Genomic DNA, 25464 nt, shown 5'->3' with positions numbered 1-25464 from the left:
CACGCAAAAGGGCCGGAAGAGGTTTGATTGTCAGAGAGAACTGTGAAGGGTTAACGGGAGTGTTTTGCGGGCTCGGTGCTACTCAGGTTTCCTGCCAAGGGCTAGGAGGTAACACAGCGAACCGGCACACGGCGAGAGCTCGGCAGGGCGGAGGCTGGGCGCACCCGGTGGCGGCGCTCCCCCCCCCCCCGCAGTTGGTACGTCCTGGCGGTGGCTTCCCCCGCGCGGTGTTCGTTGGTTTCGTCACTGTCCGCCGGGCAGTGCCCAACTTCGCGCGCACCTCCGCTCGCCCGCCCCCAGCTCCTGACGTGGTGCGGCCGCTCGTGACCCCCGCACCGGGAGGAGGGGCTCGGCCCCGCCGCGAGGGCCGGTCGGTGAGTACCTGCCGCCTCCGCACGACCCAGTCCGCCCCCTTCCCGCCGCCTCTCCCGCACGGGGTCCGCGGCCCGCTCCTCCCGCGGCGGCGCCTCTGACAAACGGGTAGGGCCCGCGCGACGCGCCGTCGGGCCGCTCGGGACTCCCGAGATGGCCCTTTGGGACGCCGGCAGGCGCCTCCCCACGCGGGGTGGGCCCTTCGGCCGCCAGTGGGCTTCCGCCCGGGGCCGGGCCCGCCCCCTCACCCCGGGGGTGCGTCCTGCGTCCTGCACGGCGTCCCCTTCGCATTTCTTGCTCCCCGCCCGCCCGCCTCCCGGGGGCGTCGTCCTCGCGCGGAAGCCGGAGGCGGCAGCGTCCCGCCCCTCCCGGAGCCGGGGTAACGGCCGCCGGCTCTCGCCCCTCCCGCGTGGGCTCCTGCTTTGTCGGGGAGCGATCCTTGCATTCACTATTTTGCCAGGAAAACTAAGATTTCCCTTGGACATCCTTGTCGTCATTTACCAGGCCCCCTGAGCGGAACTGTTGCCTCTCTGTGCACCATCCTTTCCCACAAGCGCGTTTAGTTCATCTTCGCGGAACCGGCAGTTTACAGACGGTCAGGGACCCGGCTCAGAGGAGAGCTGGCTTGGAGTCCGGCAGCTGGACTCCGTGTCCGGTAGTAGCCAGGTCTTCCTGAGGTGTCGGCGACACCCAGCAGAGGTGGAGCTTTATGCTTCCGTCTTTATTTCTTCCCGTCAGGGAGGAGGCATTGCTGTGTCATTCAATCAGAGAGGGTCTGTTTGGAATCAGACACATGGGGCTTCAATGCGCAACATAGTCAGTTACCAAGTTAACAACTGTTTGGTTTTGAATAAGTTTCCTAACGTGTAAAATAGTGATAAAAACAGCTTATAAAAATCAATAAAAGCATGTTTAATAATAATAATAATGACAGAAAAGTTCCTCTACCTGGTGAAGGAAGTAGACATAAAAGTTAAGAAAGCACAGAGTCCCAAACAAGATGAAACCAAAGAGGCCCACACCAAGACACATCATAATAAAAATGCAAAAGGGTTAAAGACGAGAGGATCTTAAAAGCAGCAAGAGAAAAGCAGTTTAATTAGCTACTACTACTATTGTCAGCTGATTTCTCAACAGACACTTTGCAGGCCAGAAGGGAGTGGCCAAAAATATTCAAAGTGATGAGTAGCAACGACCTACAACCAAGGTTACCCAGCAAAGCTATCATTTATTGGGGGTCACTAATTGGGGGTCAGATAAAGAGCTTCCCAGGCAAGAATAAGCTAAAGGAGTTCATCACCACCAAACCAGTATTACATGAACTAGTGAAGGGTATTCTTTAAGAAGAGGAAGAAGTAGAGAAAAAAGATAAAAAATATGAACAATAAAATGGCAATAAATACGTAAATATCAACAATTGAATCTAAAAATCAAAATAAACAAGAAATCTAATGAACAAAATAAACTGGTGAATAAAGTAGAATCAGGCATGGAAACATGGAACAGACATGAATCTCAGAGGAAAGGGGGTGGGGGAGTGGGAAGAGATTAACCAAAGATCTTACCTATGGACACAGGAGGGTGGTGAAGACCTGGGGCAGGGTGGGAACCAGGTGGAGGGGGCAATGGGGGGGGGGGGGGAGTAAGGTGGACATTTATAATACTCTCAACAATAAAAATTAAAAAAAATCCTTACCCGAGGATCCTTTTATTGATTTTAGAGAGAGGAAGGTGGAGAGAGAGTGAAAAACATCAATATGAGAGAGAAACAGTGATCCCAAATGGGCCCCAACCGGGGATTGAACCATGACCTAGGTATGTGCCCTGACCTGGAACCAAACTAGCAACCTTTTGGTGTACAGGATGATGCTCCAACCTACTTGACTGCACCACTTAGCCAGGGCTCAATTTCTTGATATAATGGTTTGAAGCACAAAGGTGGTTGTTTTTTAAAATATATATTTTAAATTAATTTCAGAGAGGAAGGGAGAGAGAGAGAGAGAAACATCAGTGATGAGAGAGAATCATTGATTGGCTGCCTCCTGAATGCCCCATACTGGGGATTGATCCCACAACCCAGGCACATGTGACCGGGAATCGAACTGTGACCTCCCGGTTCATACATAGGTTGACGCTCAACTACTGAGCCACATTGGCCGGGCAAGGTTTTTGATTTAAACAAAGCCCAGTTTGTTTCTTTCTTTCTTTCTTTCTTTCTTTCTTTCTTTCTTTCTTTCTTTCTTTCTTCCTTTCTTCCTTTCTTCCTTTCTTCCTTTCTTCCTTTCTTCCTTTCTTCCTTTCTTCCTTTCTTCCTTTCTTCCTTTCTTCCTTTCTTCCTTTCTTCCTTTCTTTCTTTCTTAAATCTTTATTGTTCAGATTACATTTGTTCCTCTTTTTTTTCCCCCCATAACTCCCCTCCTCCCAGTTCCCGCCCCACCCCCCGCCCTCACTCCCCACCCACTGTCCTCATCCATAGGTGCACAATTTTTGTCCAGTCTCTTCCCGCATCTCCCATTCCCCTTTCCCCCCCAAGAATAGTCAGTCCATTCCCTTTCTGTGTCCCTGATTCATTACAATCACCAGTTCATTCTGTACATCAGATTATTTATTCACTTGATTCTTAGATTCACTTGTTGATAGATGGATGTTTGTTGTTCACAATTTGTATCTTTACCTTTTTCTTCTTCCTCTTCTTAAAGGATACCGTTCAGCATTTCGTATAGTACTGGTTTAGTGGTGATGAACTCCTTTAGCTTTTCCTTATCTGTGAAGCTCTTTATCTGACCTTCAATTCTGAATGATAGCTTTGCTGGATAAAGTAATCTTGGTTGTAGGTTCTTGGTATTCAGTACTTTGAATATTTCTTGCCATTCCCTTCTGGCCTGCAAAGTTTCTGTTGAGAAATCAGCTGACAGTCGTATGGGTATTGCCTTGTAGGTAATTGAGTCTCTTTCTCTTGCTGCTTTTAAGATTCTCTCTTTGTCTTTTGCTCTTGGCATTTTAATGATGATGTGTCTTGGTGTGGTCCTCTTTGGATTCCTTTTGTTTGGGGTTCTCTGCGCTTCTTGGACCTGTAAGTCCATTTCTTTCACCAGGTGGGGGAAGTTTTCTGCCATTATTTCTTCAAATAGGTTTTCAATATCTTGCTGTCTCTCATCTTCTGGCACCCCTATGATTCTGATATTGGTGCGCTTGAAGCTGTCCCAGAGGCTCCTTACACTATCTTCATATTTTCGGATTCTTTTTTCATTTTGCCTTTCCGGTTGGGTGTTTTTTGCTTCTTCGCATTTTAAATCTTTGACTTGATTCTTGCGCTCCTCTGGTCTGCTATTGGGTGTCTGTATAATATTCTTTATTTCAGTCTGTGTATGCTTAATTTCTAGTTGGTTCTTTATCATAGCATTGAGGGTCTCATTAGTTTTCGTGAGGCTCTCATCAAGTTTATTGGCAGCTTCTAGCACATTATTGCAAGCCCTCAAAATTGCGTTTTTTAGCTCTATATCCTCCATTTCTGTCATGTTTTTTTGTCTCCGCATTTTTTATGCTTTCTTGGTGCACCCCTTGTGGTCTTTGTGCGCAGTCTTGTTCTAGTTAAGCGTTGATTGTTGTAGTTAATACTAGAGGGATTTGACCACCAGGCCGACTGGCTGTGAGAATCAGCTGTGTCTGCCGCGGGAAAACTTCTGTCCTCTGGAGAAGTGCTAATCTAGCCTTTGCCTGAGGCTATCCGGCAAATGGCTCTGCGCAGGGCTTGGGCGGGTCGGGTCGCAGGGGATCAACAGGGCGGGCGGAGGGAGCGGTTATGGCTGCTCTCAGTCCCATTCTCAGAGGCTCTGCTTCTCAGAACCCCAGCAACCACTGCAAACCTCAGAGAGAAAGCTGCCCTCATGTTCCAACTGATGCCAGACAATCCCGCTTCTCCCATTTGAGTCTGAGTCCCTAGAGACTCGCCCGGATCTGGAGCTCAGAGTCTGAGACTCCCTCCTGATTAAAAACGACAACTGCGCCCTCAGCCACCAGCCGGCTCCACGTGCACCTCCGTACCTTTAAATTTTCCACACTGCGCCTCCTCTGAGCCTCGGTATGCTATTGTCTTTCCTTCTAGTTGAAGAGTCTCTCCTCAGCCAGCCTTCCTGTGGTTCTGAGTGATGTCTGTTCCGTCTTTTAGTTGTATTTTTGAAGTGGTTGTTTGCGGCAGCAGTCTCCGGTGTTTACCTATGCCGCCATCTTGGTCTATTCCAAGCCCAGTTTCTTTATTTTTGTTGTTGTTGCTTATGCTTTTGATGTCATAATTAACAAACCATTTCCTAGTCAAGATCTCAAAAATTTATGCCTATGTTTCTCTTAAGAACCTAATTCCATTTCTTGCAATTTTTTGTATATGATAGGTAGAGGTCCTGTTTCATTCTTTTGTATGTGGATATCTACATTTGTTGAAAAGACTATACTTTCTCCATTCAAGTATTTTGGCATCCTTGTTGAAAATTGACAATCTGTGGGTGTTTTCTGGATTCTCAGTTCTGTACCATCAATTTTTGTCTTACCATCAATTTTTGTCTATCCTTGTGTCAGTGTGCCAGTGTCTTGTTAACTACCTTTGTGGTAAGATTTAAAAAAAAATATTTTTAAAAATTGATTTTAGAGAGAAAGGGAGAGGGAGAGAGAGAAACAGTAATAATGAGAGAGAGTCATTGATCGGCTGCTTCCTGCACACCCCCTACTGGGGATCGAGCCCACAGCCCGGCACGTGCCCTTGACTGGAATTGAACCCGGGACCCTTCAGTCCATAGGCTGACACTCTATCCACTGAGCCAAACCAGCTAGGGCTGTGGTAAATTTTGAAATTGAGATGTGATTCCTTAAAATTATTTCACTTTTTTCAAGATTGTTTTGCCTATTCTGGGACCCTCTGTTTCCGTGTGAATTTTAGGATCAGCTTGTTTATTTCCCCAAAAAAGCCATCAGGGATTTTAAAGTTTCCATTTGCAAATCATCTACTTACTTCATTAAATTTATTCCTAAGCTGTTAGAATTTGAATTTTTCAAATTTCATTTTTGGATTGTTCATTGCTAATGTTTTTTGTATATTGACCTTGTATTGTATAATCTTGCTGAACTTGTTCATTATAGTATTTTGTGGATTTTTAAAAAATTATAAGATTATGTCCTTTTCAGCTTGGGTGTGTTTTATTTCTTCTTGAATAATTGATCTGCCTAGAATTTTCAGTATAAAGTTCAATAGAAAGGATGAAAACAGACATTCTTGTCTTATTCCTATCTTAAGGAGAAAACATTCAGTCTTTTATCTTTAAGTATGATATTTTTATCAGGTTGAGGCATTGATATTAAAAATCTTTTTAGATAAATTATAATATGCAGTCAAGAAAACCAGTGATCTAAGTCAATGTTTAAGGAACTAGGATAATTTGTCGTATTATTCCTATTAAAATTTCATTAAAGAGGAGTGGAAAAGTTTAGATACCCAGTTTTATTTCTATTAGATGAGCATCTTTTTCTTTTATATGATTAAATTACAAATAGCATCTAGAAAACATACTTTTAAAAATATATATATTTTTATGGATTTCAGAGAGGAAGGGAGAGGGAGAGATAGAAACATCAATGATGACAGAGAATCATTGATCAGCTGCCTTCTGCACACCCCCTACTGGGGATGGAGCCCACATCCTGGGCATGTGCCCTTGACCAGAATTGAACCCGGGACCTTTCAGTCCACAGGCCGACACTCTGTCCACTGAGCCAAACCGGCTAGGGCTAGAAAACTTATACTTTGAATGAATTATTTGACGGTGTATTTCAGACAGAAGGATGCCACGGAGAAAGAAAAAAGTTAAAGAAGCGTCTGAAGCTCAGAACTTGGAGAAGAAAGATGCAGAAACTTCCAGTCCTGTCAATGTGAGGAGGAAGCGTAAACTGGAGGATGCATTCATTGTGATATCTGATAGTGATGGAGAGGTTAGTATTTTGAAGTGTGAAGCTCTAGGTCTCAAACTAGGCCTTCTTACCCAAGACTGGTTTGTGTTGTGACTAAACCTTAATGCCAGCTTGCCAGACCTTGCAATTTTTACTCTGTTTCATTTTGATCATCTGTTATTTGAGTTCTTGCAGTAGACTCTGAACTTGCTTCTGTGCCTTCAGCTTTTTCTCTCTACATTTCACTTAGCTTACTCCAACTTTAAGATTTCAGATTTTATATTTTTGTACTTGATTGCTTAAAAATTTGTGACTGTAATACCTACAAGATCAGTTTAGAACTTTAATATGGTTTACTCTATCAGAACCTTCACAGTCTAGTCTTACTTATATTCTTATCAGCCGTTCATTTCTTGTCCCCTTGCTAAGACTATTGTCACTATTAAAATTTTCCCTATTTGATGATCAAAAAGTTAAATATTTTTAATAATCAGAAAGATTGAGAATTTTTTTCCTAACTCTATTGGATATATATTTTTAAAATTTCCTCATGGTACAGTTTTTAATTAGGGTTTTGTCAAATAGTTATTTTTTAAAGATGTAAAAGTATAAAGAAGAAAACAAAGCAACCCATCAATTCTACCACACACAGATATAAAATTTCTAAAAAGTTATATAATGCTAAATCAAAACAGAATAAAAACTGTTTGAAAACAAAACATTATAGAAAGGTATGAAATGAAGATGTATACCTTAGTCAGTGTATGTTTCTTGTATTCTTCCAGGAAAAAAAAAACTTCACGCATATACCATCAATAAAAACTTTTATAGAATAGAAATCGTGCTACACAGACTGTTTTGCTTTTTCCACTTAACATTTCTTGGAGATCTTTCTGTAACAGCATGTGTAGCTCTATCTCATTAAAATTTTTAAAAATTGTCAGATATGTCACACATGTAGGAGAGTGGCATAAAATGTAAATGCATAGTTAAAAAAATAATCTGAGCACCTGTATTCACCATCTTAGAAGCCCTCTTGATTTAGTGTGACCCTCCCCAATTGCATCCCTTTTTACCCTTGTAAAGGTAACCACTGTATTTGTTTTATCTTTCCATGCTTTCCCTTACGATTCTACCATAGTTATATTTATGTCTAAACAGTATACATATATATGTTGCAAAACTGAGTCTTAGTGGTTAGGCACTTCTGCCAACATTTTTCTATAATCTACCTTTTCCCAAAGATTTGAAATTTTATCTTTATTATAAATTAAAATCTTGCCTATACATTTTTTTTTTTTTAGATTTTAAAATTTTGTTCCATTGATCTGTCACATATTTTTGGAATAATTGTTCAGTCATTATCTTGGGTTATTTAGGTAGGCACTTGTATCTGCTAATAATGATCATTTTCTTTCTTCCTTTCTAGTACTTACAGCTAATTTTTTTGTTTCATTGCATTGACTATAGCCTCCAAAATAATGTTAATTGTTATCAGTGATAGAGTACATCTTTGTTTTGAATTTAATTGTGGAAGTATTCTGATGTTTTGTTATTTGTTTCTTATTTCTATATTATATTTACTAGAGGCCCGGTGCACAAAAATTTGTGCACTGGGGGGGGGGGGGGGGAGGGGGTCCCTCAGCCCTGCCTGTGCCCTCTCGCAGTCTGGGACCCCTCAGTAGATAACAACCTGCTGGCTTAGGCCTGCTCCTGGGTGGCAGAGGGCAGGCCCAATCCCTAGGTGCAGCCCCTGGTCGGGCTCAGAGCAGGGCCGATTGGGGAGTTGGGGTGCTGCCCCCTGTCATGCACAGAGCAGGGCGGATGGGGAGGTTGGGGCGCCACCCCCTGCCACGCACAGAGCAGGGCCGATCAGGGGGTTGGGGCGCTGCCCCCTGCCATGCACAGAGCAGGGCCGATCAGGGGGTTGGGGCGCTGCCCGCTGTCACACACAGAGCAGGGACCATCAGGGGGGTTGAGGCTCCGTACTCTGTCACACACAGAGCAGGGCCCATCAGGGGGTTGGGGAGCTGCCCCCTGTCACACACAGAACAGGGCCAATCAGGGGTTTTGGGAGCTCCCCCCTGTCATGCACAGAGCAGGGCCGATCAGGGGGTTGGGGTGCTGCCCCCTGTCACACACAGAGCAGGGACCATCAGAGGGGTTGAGGCTCCGTACTCTGTCACACACAGAGCAGGGTCAATCGGGGGTTTTGGGAGCTCCCCGTGTCATGCACAGAGCAGGGCCGATCAGGGGGTTGGGAGCTGCCCCCTGTCACACACAGAGCAGGGCCAATCAGGGGGTTGAGGAGCTCCCCCCTGTCACATACAGAGCAGGGCCCGTGTGGGGGGGGGGGGTAGTTGAGGCGCCACACCCTGTCACACTCAGGGCAGGGCCGATGGGGAGGTATGGCTCTACCCCGTCTCATATAGAGCAGGGCCCGTGGGGGGGTTGGGGCGCCGCCACTGTCACACACAGAGCCGCAGGGCAATCAGGGAGTTGGGGCGCCGCCCTCAATCACCCACAGAGCAGGGCTGATCAGGGGGTTGGGGCGCTGCCCCCTGTCACACACAGAGCAGCAGGGCAATCAGGGGGTTTGGGCGCTGCCCCCTGTCACACACAGAGCCGCAGGGCAATCAGGGGGTTGGGGCGCCGCCCTCTATCACCCACAGAGCAGGGCTGATCAGGGGGTTGGGGCACTGCCCCCTGTCACACACAGAGCCGCAAGGCATTCAGGGCGTTTGGGCGTTGCCCCTTGCCACGCTGATCCCGGTGCCGGGAGGCCTCGCGGCTCCGCTGATCCCGCCCGGCAGGGTCACAGATCCGGGTCCCAGACCGCAGACAGCCTTGCCTGCTGCCGCCCGCCTTCAGTATGCAAATTAGCCGCCATCTTGTTGCTTCAGGGTGGGGGTCCCCACTGGGGTGCCTGGACAGTCTGGGTGAGGGGCTGAGGGCTGTTTTCAGGCTGGCGGGCGACTGAAGCTCCAAACCTCTCCTTTTTTTCTTTTTTTTTATTCTGGCATTTATTTACCTTCTATGGCTGTCACTGGAGCTGAGAGCCGGCTTTCTCTCTCAGGCTCGGCTGAAAGCAGGTTTCTGGCCTTGGTTTTCTGTATTCGAAACAATGTTGCGACTCCAGCTCTGAGATCCCGCTGACTGACAGGAGGTTTCTGGAGTTTTGTTTATCTTCTATAAATGTTACTATGTTTCCGACTGAAGCTCAGAGGCCGGCGGGAATGTTGGAGTCCACAGCAAGCAAGCCTCCTGTTAGCTTCCAGCTGCCTGGCTGCTGGCCGCCATCTTGGCTGACAGTTAATTTGCATAAGGATATGCTGATTAGCCAATGGGAAGGGTAGCGGTCGTACGCTAATTACCATGTTTCTCTTTTATTAGTGTAGATTATAGAAATATCCTTTAATTGCTTATTTTCTATTAGTATTTTTAGGAATGGATGTTTAATCAAATAACTTTTCATTATTTAGCAAGATGATGGCATAGTTTTCCTCCTTTAATCAATTAATATATAGTTCATTAATACATTGTCTAATGTTGGAACATTTTTGCATTTCTGGAGAAAATTTTTTTTTTTTTTTCTGGAGAAAATTTTACTTAGTCATGATGTATTACATTAACATAATATAGAATTTACTTTTTCATATCATTTATGAGTTTTGCATTTGTATTCCTAGTGGCATTGATTTTTATATAATTGTCTTTTTTTTTTTTTTACTATATCAGATATTAGTTTCAGATTTCTGCTATAATATAGAAAGGAAGCTTTTTATTGTTTTTTTATGTCCTACCGCAGTTTAGATAATAAAGGAATGATCTGTTCTTTAAGATTTACTAGCACTTGCTCATAAAACTGTCCTACCAACTCATATTTAATATACTCTTCATGTTCTTTTCATGTCTTGGTATTTTTGTGCATTTTTTAAAGACTTTTTTGTTTTGTTTTAGAATATAAATGAGTAAATGGTATAGTCATCCAGGAACACACTTATTTGGTCTTGAAAGTTGAAAATTGAATTAATTATTTGATACTTCTTTTGCTCTTTGTACTACTGACAGTGCTAATTCCAATTTGTTCTTCAGTTTAGATATTAATTCCTTTGGGGATCCTTGCAGATTTTCCAAGACTGGGTCAATTGGCCATCTATTGTGCTTCCATAGAACCTATGCTTACTTCTGTAGTATTAGTTGTTATACTGTTTTGAAATTGCCATTGTGCTTTTCTGCCTTGATCACTGGACCATGATTTCCTAGAGGGCAGGAATTCTTTATCTGTAACATTTAACATTTATCTGTAACACTTAACAATAATGCTTGGCCTATACCAGTAGGCATTCTCAAAAAATATCTGTATCAGGTTTTACTTGTTGGTGCTGTTTTATTTGAATATTTCTTTAAGAAAATGTTCTAGTTCCTGGTGCAAAAGAAGCCAGGAACTATCTTGTTGTTTTTAAACATAAAGATAATGGCACAAAGCCAACATCACTGGGGCTTCATCATAGCTTGCTTTTGCTGTGTAGTTACTTGCTCTGATCAATTTCATTCTTACTCTCATCAAGGTTCTAATTTAAGAGATCAAAGATGAGCTTTTGAAAACCTTGCCATTGTGTTTGAATTGCCATTTACTAACTATGTGACCTTTCTGGACTTTTTATTATATATATGACTAGTAATACTCGGTAGGATTGTTGTGAGGACTATGAATAAAGTAAGTAAAATTTTCTAGCGTGGTACTTCAGTAAATGATAACTGACATTGTAAATGTTCAGGATGGCAGAAGAGTAAAGCTAACGGACTTATGTTGATAACCCTATTGTCTTCTTCTCTTACATTTTTCTCATGTTAACAAAATAACACTAAAAAATCCAAAGGAAAAGAAAATATTTGGAGTTTTATGGTTGGGTAGAGCTAGTTTTTCCTGACCTTACACTTACTGAGCCTCAGTGATATTCTTCACACAGGAATTTTGAGAGGAATTAAATGAGGTAATGTATATAGAGGGCTTGGCACATAATGATATGCAATATATGGTAACTATATTATTATTACTCTTACTTTAAAAAGCTTCTATTTTGTGACAAAAATGTTGTGTATTAATTACTAGCTAATATTTAAAATTTTTTAAAAAATTGATTTCAGAGAAGAAGGGTGAGGGGGAGAGAGACAGAGAGAGAGAGAAAAAAAACCCATCAATGATGAGAGAGAATCATTGATTGGCTGCCTCCTGCATGCCCCCTACTGGGGATCAAAGCCCCACAACCCAGGCATGTGCTGTGACTGGGAATTGAACTGTGATCTCCTGGTTCATAGGTCGATGGTCATTCATTGAGCTACATCAGTTGGACACCAGCTAATCTTTTAACATTTATACAATGTCTCTAGATGAAAAGTACTTAATATAGTATGGTAATAAAATAAGAAATTCACTCATCTCAAACCATTCCTCTCTAAAGCTTGTAGACTTACATTATAAGAAGCACATTTATATAAGAGACTACAAAAAGTCTGCTGTGTCATAAAATCACTTCTTTGATACATACTAGTTGGAGCATCTACCTGACTGCCTGAAAGAAGATGCCCACAAGGGTCAGTAACCAGTTGGATTTTGTCAGTGCCAAAACAGTCTGTGGGACCAGTTGATGAATTGGATTTGTTTATTCTTGTTTTTTTCAATCTTCAATTCCCCATTTTCAAGATTCTCAGTTGTCACTTTTAAGTGTTTCGGTCGGATAAAAGTCTTTGGTTTCCTGGAAGTAGGAAGATACACTCCTGGCTACAACCCCTTCTTGCCCCCTCTCACCCTCTTTTAGAGAATAGTTTCTTGAATCTTACAGCATTTGTTTTGCTTTTAGTATCTGTTTACCCTTTTAAGAATGTTAACTAAATTGGGGTATGTGCACTTCAAATTAAAATCAGCTGTACTATACCCAGAAGCATTTTTCTCCAGTCCTTTGCTTAGGCACTGCTGCAATGTTTTTTGTATGAAAAGAGAGCTTATTCAGTGAATATGTCCTATATCTTAGCAGATTCTTTTATAGATATTAACATTAAAGATTTTAATCTAAAGTTAATGTGGTAATACTTGAAATTGTTCACTTTTTGTAGGTTAAAAAGTTGCAGAAACAGCATTCATTTTGTAGTTCAGAATTCTCCACAGAATTTTTCCCTTTAATCTTACATCATATCTTAGCAAGTAATAACAGTTGTTTATGATCCATTTACATATCACACAATGAAGAAAATATTATTGAATTGAGGGCATTAGCCTTAGTCTTTATGTAATTTATAATTTCTACTATGCACAGTAGTTTGGCTGGTATTTTTCAGTAATGGAATGTTGATTAACATTCTGGCACAAGTTCCTTAATCTCGGAAATTTTCCTGTTGTTACTCCTGGCTTCATAAAAAGTAAAAGTTTAACCCTTTATGGTTTTTAACAGTTCAGAACTTAATGTTTGTCAAAAATAAAGCTGAAAGAATTTTTCTACCGTCAAGCTCATCACACATTTCCTAAAAGTACTGCTGAGTTGCCAATATCTGTGCACTCATGGGGTTGCAATGAAAATATGTTGCTAGCTTTATTTATTTTATTAATTGGTCTTCCATATCATGATCTGCCTTCTGAATATATTAAGCTATGTTGCCATTGGAATATGGTACTTGAGCTACCTTCTTTGCCTCAGACTCACCCATTATTTCCAAGTAGACAACTTTGCCATCTTTAATTTCTTTGTATATAGTTTTTTTGTCTTAGTAAATATAGTATTTATAAGAAATCCATAAAGTACTAATGTTTATATATGAAGTATTAAGCATCTGTGTGAGCTTATTAATTTAATACTCAGATTTTAAAATTTATTTTGAACTTTGTTTTCTATATAAATGTTTAAGTTTTCATAGTTTTTTAGTTAGTATGTATTTAGAAATAAGACACTCTGATTGTTATATACACCATCAATTGTGGGTTCAAAACTGAACTCAGTATGTGAAGGATTATACTTCTGAGTAAAACTAGAAGTAAACTTTTGCCCTTTATGTCTTCACAATTACTTGGATCATTATTATTATTTTTTTTTTTTTACTGCTACTGCTATTTCAGAAAGATTTGTTTTTTTCTTGATGATGAAAGTCCAGTGAAGCTTGTTTGGAATCTATAAATTAGGATTTAAAATAAATAATATAAAGTTTACTTTTTTTTGTTTAGCTAGTAGTATTAAAGTATAACTTTAAAAATGGGCTTGATTAAAAATATAGTTAATATAAATTATAAATAAATCTATATTTTCTCAGATATTTATAGACTTTGAATTTTAATAAATAACTAACTTTAAAACAGCATATATTATAAATTGGTGTTTTTGCAAATGCCTTAGTCTGCAGCTTTCACTGTGTAAATTCTCTTATCCTGCATGGATGTTGTAGCAATGTCATATTGCTGTAAAAGTTTCTAAATGCTTATTCTCAATTTCTGTGCTTATTTTGTTGCAGACTAGCAACAATCAGTGTGCTGATTTTCACCTATAGATCATACTTTTAGCAGCATTGATTGAGGTTGTTTACAGTCTTTTACAATGACAAAACTTTCCACTGTGAACATAATTATTCACAAAGAGGTTAAATATCTGTAGAATAAATTCCTAGAAGTATATTGCTGGACAAAGAGTGTGGTGTATATTTATGATTTTTGAGGTTATTTCCAATTTGTTCTCTAAACTAGAATATTGTATCCATTATATCCCATCAGTGGTATGAGAGTACCTGTTTCCCCACAGTAAGAGTTTTATAAAACATTTTAATTTTCACCTAGTATTGGTAAAAGAAATATAGTATCTATATAATTGTTTTGATTTGCATTTCCAAAGTGAAATTGAGCATCTTTTCATATACTTACTACAGGCCCGGTGCATGAAATTCGTGCAGGGGGTGTGTGTGTGTCCCTCAGCCCAGCCTGCACCCTCTCCAATCTGGGACCCCTCGAGGGATGTCCGACTGCCTGTTTAGGCCCGATCCTGATGGGCCTAACTCACATTCCAGGACTGTTGGCTCCCAACCACTCACCTGCTTGCCTGCCTGGTTGCCCCTAACCTCTTCTGCCTGCCAGCCTGATCACTCCCTAACCACTCCCCTGCCAGCCTGATTGATGCCTAACTGCTCCCCTGCTGGCCCAGTTGTCCCTAACTTCCCTCCCCTGCCAGCCTGGTCACCTCTAACTGCCCTCCCCTGCAGACCTGGTCCCCCCCAACTGCCCGCCCCTGCAGGGCTGGTTGCCCCCAACTGCCCTCCTCTGCTGGCCCGGTCACTCCTAACTGCCCTCCCCTGCAGGCCTGATTGCCCCCAACTGCCTTCCCCTGCTGGCCTGATCACCCACAACTGCCCTCCCCTGAAGGCCTGATTGCCCACAACTGCCCTCCCCTGCTGGCCATTTTGTGTCCACATGGGGGCGGCCATCTAGTGTGTTGAAGTGATGGTCAATTTGCATATTACCTCTTTATTATATAGGGTGAGTCCCTTGTGTATGTTTTTCTAGGAAGTGTCTTTTTTTTTTTTTTTAAAATATATTTTATTGACTTTTTACAGAGAGGAAGGGAGAGAGATAGAGAGTTAGAAACATCGATGAGAAACATCGATCAGCCGCCTCCTGCACATCTCCCACCGGGGATGTGCCCGCAACCCAGGTACATGCCCTTGACTGGAATCGAACCTGGGACCTTTCAGTCTGCAGGCCGATGCTCTATCCACTGAGCCAAACCCGTTTCGGCATAGGAAGTGTCTTAACATGTCTTTTCCTATGGGAAGAGGCTAAATATTGTTTTGTTAATTGATTTGTAAGAGGTCTTTATATATAGTCATGTACCACTTAACATCACATTCTGAGAAACGCATTGTAGGAGATCTCATTCTGTGAATATCATAGAGTGTACTTACACAAACCTAGATTTACACAAACCTAATCTTACACACCTTAGGCTATATGGTATAGTCCCGTGGTCGGCAAACTGCGGCTCGTGAGCCACATGTGGCTCTTTGGCCCCTTGAGTGTGGCTCTTCCTAAGCCTTAGGAGTACCCTAATTAAGTTAATAACAATGTACCTACCTATATAGTTTAAGTTTAAAAAATTTGGCTCTCAAAAGAAATTTCAATCGTTGTACTGTTGATATTTGGCTCTGTTGACTACTGAGTTTGCTGACCACTGGTATAGCCTATTGCTCATGGGCTACAAACTTGTACAGCATGTTACTATATAAAACAGCACAAGATTAATCAAGAACAAGAGAAAATGATGCAATCAAGATATATGGTAAGCACAAGATGTATGAGGTTACTGCTGGTGTAACATGGCATACTGTTTTACAGCAAACTTTTTTGGTAAGTAGAAGGAATATACTCTAAAACGGGTCCTCAAACTAAGGCCCGCAGGCCACATGCAAATACAAATAGTATTTGTTCCTGTTTTGTTTTTTTATTTCAAAATAAGATATATGCAGTGTGCATAAGAATTTGTTCATAGTTTTTTTTTAAACTATAGTCCGGCCCTCCAATGGTCTGAGGGACAGTGAACTGGCCCCCTGTTTAAAAAGTTTGAGGACCCCTGCTCTAAAATAACAACAAAAATTATAGTAAATACATAAACCAGTAACATAGTCGTTTATTACCATTATCAAGTATTATGTACTATATACAACTTGTGGCCCGGTGCACAGATTCGTGCACAGTGAAAGACAATTAATTAGAAGAAATATTTTAGTATCGCTATTCACCCTTGATCTATAATGGAAGTGTCAGGTTGGTCACTTAGCCTTTTAAACGCGCCAGTGAGAGCTTTATATGTATCGCGCATGTGCGAGTTAATGTTTATTTTTAAATTGCCAGTGCACATCATATGTACCGGTCAGATGGACGTACGGTTGGTCACTTAGCCTTTTATATATGTAGATAGAAGGTAGTATGTACTATGCTTTTATATGACTGGCAGCAGTGTAGATTTGTTTACACCAGCATCATCAAAACATGTAATATGTTGTGTACGATGTTGCATTGGCTATGATGTCACTCAGTGATAGGAATTTTTCAGCTCCATTATAATCTTATGAGACCACTGTAATATATGCAGTATGTTGTTGAGTGAAATGATTATGCAGTGTATGACTATAAGAGGAAAATTAGCCCTTTGTCTGACAAATGTGTTGCATACTTTCTTCAAGTTGTTCTCTTGCTTTTTGATGTACTGATTAAAAAAATTTGCACTGAGTTAAAACATTATTTTTTAAACTTTTCTTTTTTTGGTTAATCCTCATCCAAGGATATTTTTTCTATTGATTTTTAAAGAGAGAGGGAGGGAGGGGCAGAGAGAGAGAGAGAGAAACATTGATGTGAGAGAAACATATGGATTGGTTGTCTTTTGCATAGGCATAATCGGCGATTGAACCTGCAACCCAGCTATGTGCCCTTGGTTGGGAATTGAACCCACAACCTATTGGTGCGTGGGCCGATGCTCTAGCCATTGAGCAATACCAGCCAGGGTGATTTTTAAACTTTCAAGCCTTTTCTGAACTTGGGTAGCATGCTTACTACTATTTTGCAGATAGTCCACTTTTTACATGAGCATGTGTATGACAGATAATGTCAGTATGTTAAATATTTTTTATTTTTGTGATATTTATTGGTTCTAGATCTACATTTTTTTTGGTACTGTAAAGGATCTTTTTTTTTTTTTTTTAAAAACTGATTTTAGAGAGAGAGGAAGGGAGAGAAAAGCATTGATATGAAAGAGAAACTTTGATTGGTTGCCTCCTGAATGCACCTCACCCAGGGATTGTACCCAAAACCTAGGTATGTGTCCTGACTGGAATCAAACCTGAAACCTTTTTGTGTGTGAGACAACGCTCCAACCAACTGAGCCACCTGGCCAGGGCAGTACTGTAAAGGATCTTTTACTGATGTTTTCTGTGAATGTTTACAACTGCTGATTCTTCAGAGCCTCAGCAGCCTCCTGGCTGTAGAGGAGATGGAAAGAGTATTACTTTTAATGGTAGCTCTCCTGATCATATTTCTTTGTTTTGAAACAGGAACCACAGGAGGAAAATGGATTGGAGAAGATGAAGACAAAACAGTTGAATAGAGCAAAGTGTTTGGCTAAAAGAAAAATTGCACGTATGTTTTTGTTTTCAGAATTGATTAGAAATTATAAGTCATAGTGTTGTACCAAAAAAAGGAGAAAGTCTTTATTTTTTCCATTGTTATATGAAATGTTCTCTTTTAGCCTTTTTAAGTACTCACAAATTATACAAGTTTTCTAGATATATACTATCTAGTTTTGTGTTCTGGATTATTAACAGTCAACAGTCTGTTTGCATGTCTTAGTGGGAGGTTAACCTGAATGTTGGGAGATGTTATTTATTGTAAATTATAACCAGCATAATCAGCTTCACACAAATTTTGTACTTCTCTTGTTTAGCTTAGCAGAATCATTTGATAAGGTAATATTTAATGCTGACAAGGTTGAAACTTGCTGACATTTTCCTTAAGGGAGCATGCTCCCAGGTGTGATTCTAATTTTTTTTCTATTTTTTCTTCTGGTTGAATTTTTATCTAGTAGAGAGGTAAGGTAAAATGTTTTAGTCAACAGCAGTGTTAATTGAACTTTAGTCTTAGAACATGTTGATATGTGAAAATAAGAGAAAGTAACTAGTGAATGAGAGTGTCCTTTTAATTCTGAGTGGTTAAAAAAAATTTTAATGGTGGTTTTGTCAAGTTATGTGGCTCTGTGTTGTCAGTAAAATATACATCAAATGATTGAGTTTGATAATTGAAATTGAAGTTTTGTGTTTCTTTAAATAATATATAATAACACATAATTTGACTATGATTATTTTAAATATATTTTTATTGATTTCAGAGAGAAAGGGAGAGAAAGAGAAATATCAATGATGAGAGAGAATCATTGATTGGCTGCCTCCTGCACGCCCCCGACTGGGGACCAAGCCCGCACCCCGGGCATGTGCCCTCACCGGGATTCAAACCTTGCCCTCCTGGTTCATAGATTGATGCTCAACCACTGAGCCACACCGGATGGGCTCTCCTGAACTTTAATAGCAAACCATACCACCACTGTATGCGCCTGACAGTGACATTATTTATCCTTTACCAGTTGCAAAAATAATTGATTCACTAACATTCTTTAACAGTGATCAGTTGGCTGTGTTTTTTTTTAAGTATCATTATGAACTCTGGGATTCAAACATATTTAATGTGTTTTAATTCATTATTTCTATCGATATTCTAGTTCTAGTTTTGGCCAGGGAGAACCTTTTTACTTTGGCTCTTAAATTTTTTTGATATGACCCTGGTAATGTCTTAGAGCTTCCTTGCTCACAAATATGACAGGTACTCTAGCTCATCTTCTACATTTCTATTACAGACTTTGAATCAGCCATTTCTCCTAGGTATGCCAGTTGCTTTTAATAGGAAATGATGTTTGGAGATCACATTCTGGTCACTAGGGAAGGTCTTTTCTACTGTGTAAACGGTCCCATCAAGAGGATTCTGATCGAGTAAATTATTCTGGTTAAATGTCGAGCATAAAGTAGTGTGATTGGTATGTAGCAAAAAGCCCTGAAAGCTGGTTCCTGTTTATTCATTCACCAAATATTTGAGTATCTACCAGTTGCTAGGTATTCTTTTTTATATAGAGGTGGACAAAAGTAGATTAATGATAATAAATAATACAGTAATTAGTAAATAAGAAATAATACAAGAATAAACTGTTTCACGTACTCACAACTGTAAACCTACTTTTGCCTACCCCTGTATGCTGAAGATACAACAGTGAACAAAATAGGCACAAACTGCCTTCATAGGAGCTCACAGTCTAGTTAATCCAGGATTCTTGTAACTTCTGCTGCCGATCTTGGCCAATACCTTACTTTTTGGGACTTTCCTCATTTATAAGATTATAAAATTGTATTACATGGTCTGTAGTATCTTCACTTGAAAAGTTTAATAATTCTATTCCTTGCCTCCATGCTTATTCATTGTTTGTGCTATCCCTCCCCTCTCTTTCCCTGCTCTTCTACAGAAATGACAGAAGAAGAACAGTTTGCTCTAGCTCTCAAAATGAGTGAGCAGGAAGCTAGAGAAGTGAACAGCCAGGAGGAGGAAGAAGAGGAGCTCTTGAGGAAAGCCATTGCAGAAAGCCTAAATGTAAGCATGCTATGCAGAAAAAGTTTGTGAGGATTGATAAGTAAAATTCTTTTTCTTTTACAGTGTTATGGTTGCATTAGAAACTAATGCTGTAGTAGTTCGTAGGATTTTCAACTAATAAATATTCCCACAATTTTTAAAGCCCATGTTGAATTGTTGATAAACCTAATTTGAAGTGTTTTGCTAATTCTGTATGAAAGAGTTTTCTTCCATCTCACAGATTTTCAGTCCATGGCTTAAGAGAACCATAGTAGTTGGCAGCTTCTGAAAAGAATGACCTATTAACAAGAAACCAAAAGGGGCAAGATAAAGTACTTACCTCCCCTATTTTGTAGAGAGAACAAAGAGAATGAGAGCTAGAGGTGGGTTACAGAGAGAAAGAATGGGCAGTTTTAAAATGTTTCAAATATTGTTAAATTATGATTTGAATAAGTGTAATTGAAATTATTTTAAATATGAAGGATATTTGCCAGTGACAGGTCCTGAGCCATTTAAGCCATCTACTTCCCTATATTAGAAAAGGGTTTAGTATAGAACCTAGGATAGTTATTTGCACGTAGTAAGCATTCAGTATGCATTGTGGAATTCATTTGAATTGTGCATCTACATTTTAAAGAGGAGCATCTCTTAGGGACAGTGGCCTCCCCTTTTTGTCGTTCCTGTGACCCTTCATGTGTAGCTATTTTAATAATAAACCTGATCTTGTTTGGATTACTTGTTTCAGAGTTGCCGGCTTTCTGATGCTTCTGCTACCAGATCTCGAGCTCTGGCCATTGGACCATCTTCACAATCCCAGCAAGAGAAAACCACAGACTCTGGGACCACTGAAGGCATGTCTCCCTGTTCTGACTCCCTGCACTCATCAAATATAACCATATCACAGGGATCTCATACTGACAGTAGATATACAGAAATTCCCTAAATTTCTTTGGTGGTATTAAAGAGGTTAAATCAGAAAGTAGTTGAGATATCACTAATATCCAGCATACTTTATCTCCAAGGAAAAGCCAACAGTTGGTTAAACCCAAAGAAGAGCCTTTTTACCCACATTATGTAGTTCTTGGTAAGTGAGAACTTACCAAGCCCTCTTAATAAAAAAGTTTGTCCTTAGCCCTACTTTTTCTCAAATACCTACAGGCATATGGCAGCTGGCACCTCCATCACTGTTTAAAGGCTCACATATCAGTCAGGGAAACGAGGCTGAGAAAAGAGAGGAGCCTTGGGACCACACTGAAAACACTGAAGAGGAGCCGGTCTCTGGCAGCTCAGGAAGCTGGGACCAGTCAAGCCAGCCAGTGGTTGAGAATGAGAACGTTAAATGTTTTGACAGATGCACTGGTCACTTGGCTGAGCACACACAGTGTGGGAAGCCACAGGAAAGTACTGGGAGAGGATGTGATTTTCATGAAGCTGCCCAGGGTAGGGGGGACACATCTAGGCACTTTCTGCCTGCCTCAGCAGATGCCAAAGGTATCCAGAACAGTGGGGGCACTGTGCACTACTTCTGGGGTATTCCATTTTGCCCAGCTGGAATAGACCCTAACCAGTATACCAAGGTCATTCTCTGCCAGTTGGAGGTTTATCAAAAGAGCCTGAAAATGGCTCAGAGGCAGCTCTTTAAAAAAAAAGGATTTGGGGAACCAGTGTTACCTAGACCTCCTTCTCTGATCCAGAATGAATGTGGCCAAGGAAATCAGGCTAGTGAAAAAAATGAAGGCATCTCAGAAGATATGGCAGATGAAGACAAAGAGGAGGAGAGGCAAGAGTCTAGGGCATCTGTCTGGCACTCAGAAACCAAGGATTTCCAAGAAAGTCCAATTAAAAGCTTGAAAGAGAAACTTTTGTTGAAAGAAGAACCAGCAACCAGTCATGGTCAGGTAAGGGTCAGTGATACTGTGATTAAGGATGATTTATTCACAGATTAAATAAAGATTTTAGCTATGCTTTTTGTGTTTTTCCCCCTATATTCCCTCCCCCCCCCCTTTATTTTTAATGAAACACATGCCCATTATAGAAAATTAGGAAAGGACAAAAGAGTGTAAAGAAGAAAAAGTTACCCATAATCCCAGCACCTAGAGAGGCATATTTCTGTGCATATAAAAATATTTTTTTTTGTTTACTTTTTCAACAAAATGGAAACTCTTTTGTATAAGCTTTGTTCCTTTTCCCCACTTAATAGTTTACCTTAGATCTTTTTTTATTTATTAACTATACTGGAAAACATTTTATAATATGAATGTACCATAATTTATTTTTTGTGTGTTTTAAAATTTACATTAGTTTTAAAAAGTTTAGTTTTTGAATGGGTAACAGTGTTCACATGGCTCAAAATTTAAAAAGATATAAATGAACTATCTGTCCTCTGTCCCTATCCCCAGCCAACCAGTTTCCTCCCTGGAGTCAACCTTTATGACTAGTTTTCTAGTGTGTCTTTTCAAGAGATTTTATGTAGTACTAGTAAAGCACCTTCCTTTACCCAGGTCACGGTATACTCTACACATTATTCTGCATTGTGCTTCTTTCATTTAATATCTCTATGAGATCATTCCATAACAGTACATATGAGAGTTTCTCTCTTTTTTGGATGTGTAATACACCATGTATAGATGAGTTTTATTTTATCCAATGCTGCTGTTGGTGGACATTTAGGTTGTTACCAGTATTTACTACTACTGCAGTGATTTCTGTTGTACAGAAGATGTTTCATTCACATGGAAGATATTTGTACAATAATTTATTGTAGATACAATTGGTGGGTCAAAATATGTATGCATGTACAGTTTTGTTAGCTATTGTCAAATTGCTTATTGATAGGGGTTGTATAAATTTACACTCATTGCAATGTATGAGTACAAGCTTCCCCATACCCATACCAATACATTGTTATTAGGACCTCTTGATCTTTGTTAATCTGAGAGATGAAAAATATTACCTCAATGTAATAGTAATTTTCATTTTTCTTACTATGTGTATAGTTGAGACTCATTTGTATTTCCTTTTCTGTGTTTAGATCTTACAGGCATTTTTCTTTTTGACCATCTTTTTCTTAGTGGTTTATAGGCATTCTTTATGTATTAGGGTGATATGAAACACATGTAGTTTTCCAGTTTATTCCCCCCCCCCCCCCCCCGCGCCCCCTCACACACACATAATACATAATGGTCTATTTCCAATTTTGCTTGTGGTAATTTTCTATAATTTACTGAAAACAGTCCCTTTTTTGGGGACATTTAGGTTGCCTTTTTAGTTTTTTTTTCTGACATACCTAGATTGTATTATATATGAAAGCTTATATTCAGTTTTGTTCTCTGAATATTATAAAAGCAGTTATATGATTTTAAACTCTTTATACACTATAAATAGAAAGAGTATTCTTTTTTATGACTATACTGTTCCTTGTTGCTATTTCTGTTTTCAGTTTTGTTTTGCTGTTACCCTATTTGTTCTGTCTCTTATGATAAGGGTTCTAGAAATGGTAGCTATGAGAAATTTCATAGCAAGCATAGTGCACAGAGTATGGATTTGAAGTTTGAATTTTGACATTTTTGTTTTAGTAACTGTACCTTTGAGCAAACCATTTAACCCTCTGAATCTGTTTTTTACATCTGTAACATGGGAATAGCAAGTCATTAGTTTAATGATTAAAGTGAATTGTGTAAAGTGCCTAGTATAATGCTTAGGACATTTGGTAAATGGTAGTTCTAAGGGACTGGAAGGTCATTCACTGAGAGTACCTTTTGGGAATCATTCTTGCCTAGCATTTTCTTCATCCACATTATGGAAAAATTGCTGTATGTGAAGAGAAAGCATTTTTCCTAAAAGTACTTTTAGTGACTTGACTCTTTTTCAAATGAAAGGTTATGTTTATAATAACATGTTTCGTTTCCTAGTTTTTTGCAGTTTAGAGATGCTTCCCCTTAAAATAATAAACTATGCAATGATTTATTGTAACTCAAGTTGTTAGACTTGTCAAGTTCTGAGGTTTGAAACAGTGTCTTGGGAATAGTATGGACGTGGTCAGACCTTAGTGGCTAGCTTTAATAGAGTGAAGTTCTTTTACTTCATGAACAGGCCATAAAATACTACACATATTATTAACTGGTACTATTTGGTTATAACAAATAAAATCAAGCTATCTTAATTAAAAAAAAGACTTTATCATAAGGACACATGGTGCCTCATAAATTTTAAAACAGGATGGTAACCAAGCCTGGAGAAGACACTGAGTCTAGAAAATCATTGGTAATTTTTCTGTATCTCAGTGCTATATTGTATCTACTTCATTTCCTCCCTGCAGACTGTCTTCCTTTGCTTCTGTCTTTCACATGGTAGGTGGAAAATACTGATCCTGTACAGTTCTCAAACTTAAATACAGATTACAGGAGATTTACTTTCTTTCAGTTCAATTTCAAATTTCTAGGAAAGGAACTTATGGCCCATTTGATGTTAATAGCTCTCACCAGAACAGTTGGCTGTGGCCTGAAGTGGGTATGAGTCACATTGTACAAATGGCTATGATACTATAATGCAGTGATTGGGGTGAGGGGCAGTTTTCAGTGAAAAGAAACCAGGCAGACAATCTAGTGAGTACCCAGCGCAGTCATTAACATTAATTTTAGAGATCACTTAGAACTATTGAAAAATGTTCAAAAATTTTTAGAATAAGGTTGAAAGCCTCCACAATCCTACCATCTAGTGATGTATTCCTTCTTTTTTTCTGTACCTGTTTTTTGTATGGTTAAGATAATATTTTTGTATTTTAAAGTTAACATGTAAACATTTTCTTATGTTAAAATTATAGATTTCATTTTTAATGATTAATATTCTGGCTTATGAATTTTTAAACTATTTTTCTATTGCTGGATATTTTGATTGTGATAAAATCTTTTTGAATAAAAATTTTCTTTATTTAGCCGAAACCGGTCAAGGGCATGTACCTGGGTTGCGGGCACATCCCCAGTAGGAGGTGTGCGGGAGGCAGCTGATCGATGTTTCTCTCTCATCGATGTTTCTAACTCTCTATCTCTCTCCCTTCCTCTCTGAAAAAAATCAATAAAATATATTAAAAAAAATTTTCTTTATTTAAAATTAGTATCCTTAGGGATAGGGAGCCAGAAAAATGTTGGATTAAAGAGTTATGAACAGCCAAAACCGGTTTGGCTCAGTGGATAGAGCATCGGCCTGTGGACTCAAGGGTCCCAGGTTCGATTCCGGTCAAGGGCATGTACCTGGGTTGCGGGCACATCCCCGGTGGGAGATGTGCAGGAGGCAGCTGATCGATGTTTCTCTCTCATCGATGTTTCTAACTCTCTATCTCTCTCCCTTCCTCTCTGTAAAAAATCAATAAAATATTAAAAAAAAAAAAAAGAGTTATGAACATAAAGGTTTGCTATTTGTTGCCAGATTGCTTTTCAGAAAGGCTGCTCAAATTTATACTCCTTCCTTCCAGCTGTGTATCAGAATACCTACATCACTGCAGCCTTGCCAACATAGAATAGTATCTTTAAAAAACAGCAATAGCCGAAACCGGTTTGGCTCAGTAGATAGAGCGTCGGCCTGCGGACTGAAAGGTCCCAGGTTCGATTCCGGTCAAGGGCATGTACCTGGGTTGCAGGCACATCCCCAGTGGGAGATGTGCAGGAGGCAGCTGGTCGATGTTTCTCTCTCATCGATGTTTCTAACTCTCTATCTCTCTCCCTTCCTCTCTGTAAAAAATCAATAAAATATATTTAAAAAAAAAAAAAAAAAAAAAAAAAAAAAAAAAAAAAAAAACAGCAATAAACTTACTAATTATATAGGCAAATAATGAAAGTGTTAAGATTGTAATTTCACCTCTTGTCTTGGTCTTTGGCTTTTAGGAATTGTGGGTTAAACGAATTTATATTTTTGTTAAATATTTTCTATTGATTTTGGTTTCGCTTGAGTTGCCCACATTTGAGACTACT

The 25464-nt window shown here is 39.7% G+C and overlaps 1 protein-coding gene across 1 annotated transcript in view; it reads left to right on the top strand.

The window, feature by feature from the left end:
• The first annotated feature begins 225 nt into the window (after positions 1-225).
• Positions 226-25464, top strand: part of UIMC1 (ubiquitin interaction motif containing 1) — a 78234-nt gene continuing 52995 nt past the window's right edge. Inside the window, exons 1-6 of the mRNA XM_070415093.1 lie at positions 226-374; positions 6194-6348; positions 17386-17470; positions 19395-19519; positions 20244-20349; positions 20657-21396. Coding sequence (XP_070271194.1) covers positions 6202-6348; positions 17386-17470; positions 19395-19519; positions 20244-20349; positions 20657-21396 — 1203 coding nt within the window. The 5' untranslated portion in view covers positions 226-374; positions 6194-6201. The remainder of the gene's footprint in view (positions 375-6193; positions 6349-17385; positions 17471-19394; positions 19520-20243; positions 20350-20656; positions 21397-25464) is intronic.

The sequence above is a fragment of the Myotis yumanensis genome, unplaced genomic scaffold (genome assembly GCF_028538775.1).
Source record: "Myotis yumanensis isolate MYYU_CA2020_CCGP unplaced genomic scaffold, mMyoYum1.0.hap1 SCAF_5, whole genome shotgun sequence".
Classification (NCBI taxonomy): domain Eukaryota; kingdom Metazoa; phylum Chordata; class Mammalia; order Chiroptera; family Vespertilionidae; genus Myotis; species Myotis yumanensis.
The sequence above is the reverse complement of the archived record's forward strand: the minus strand, read 5'-3'. Positions and strand labels throughout refer to the sequence as shown.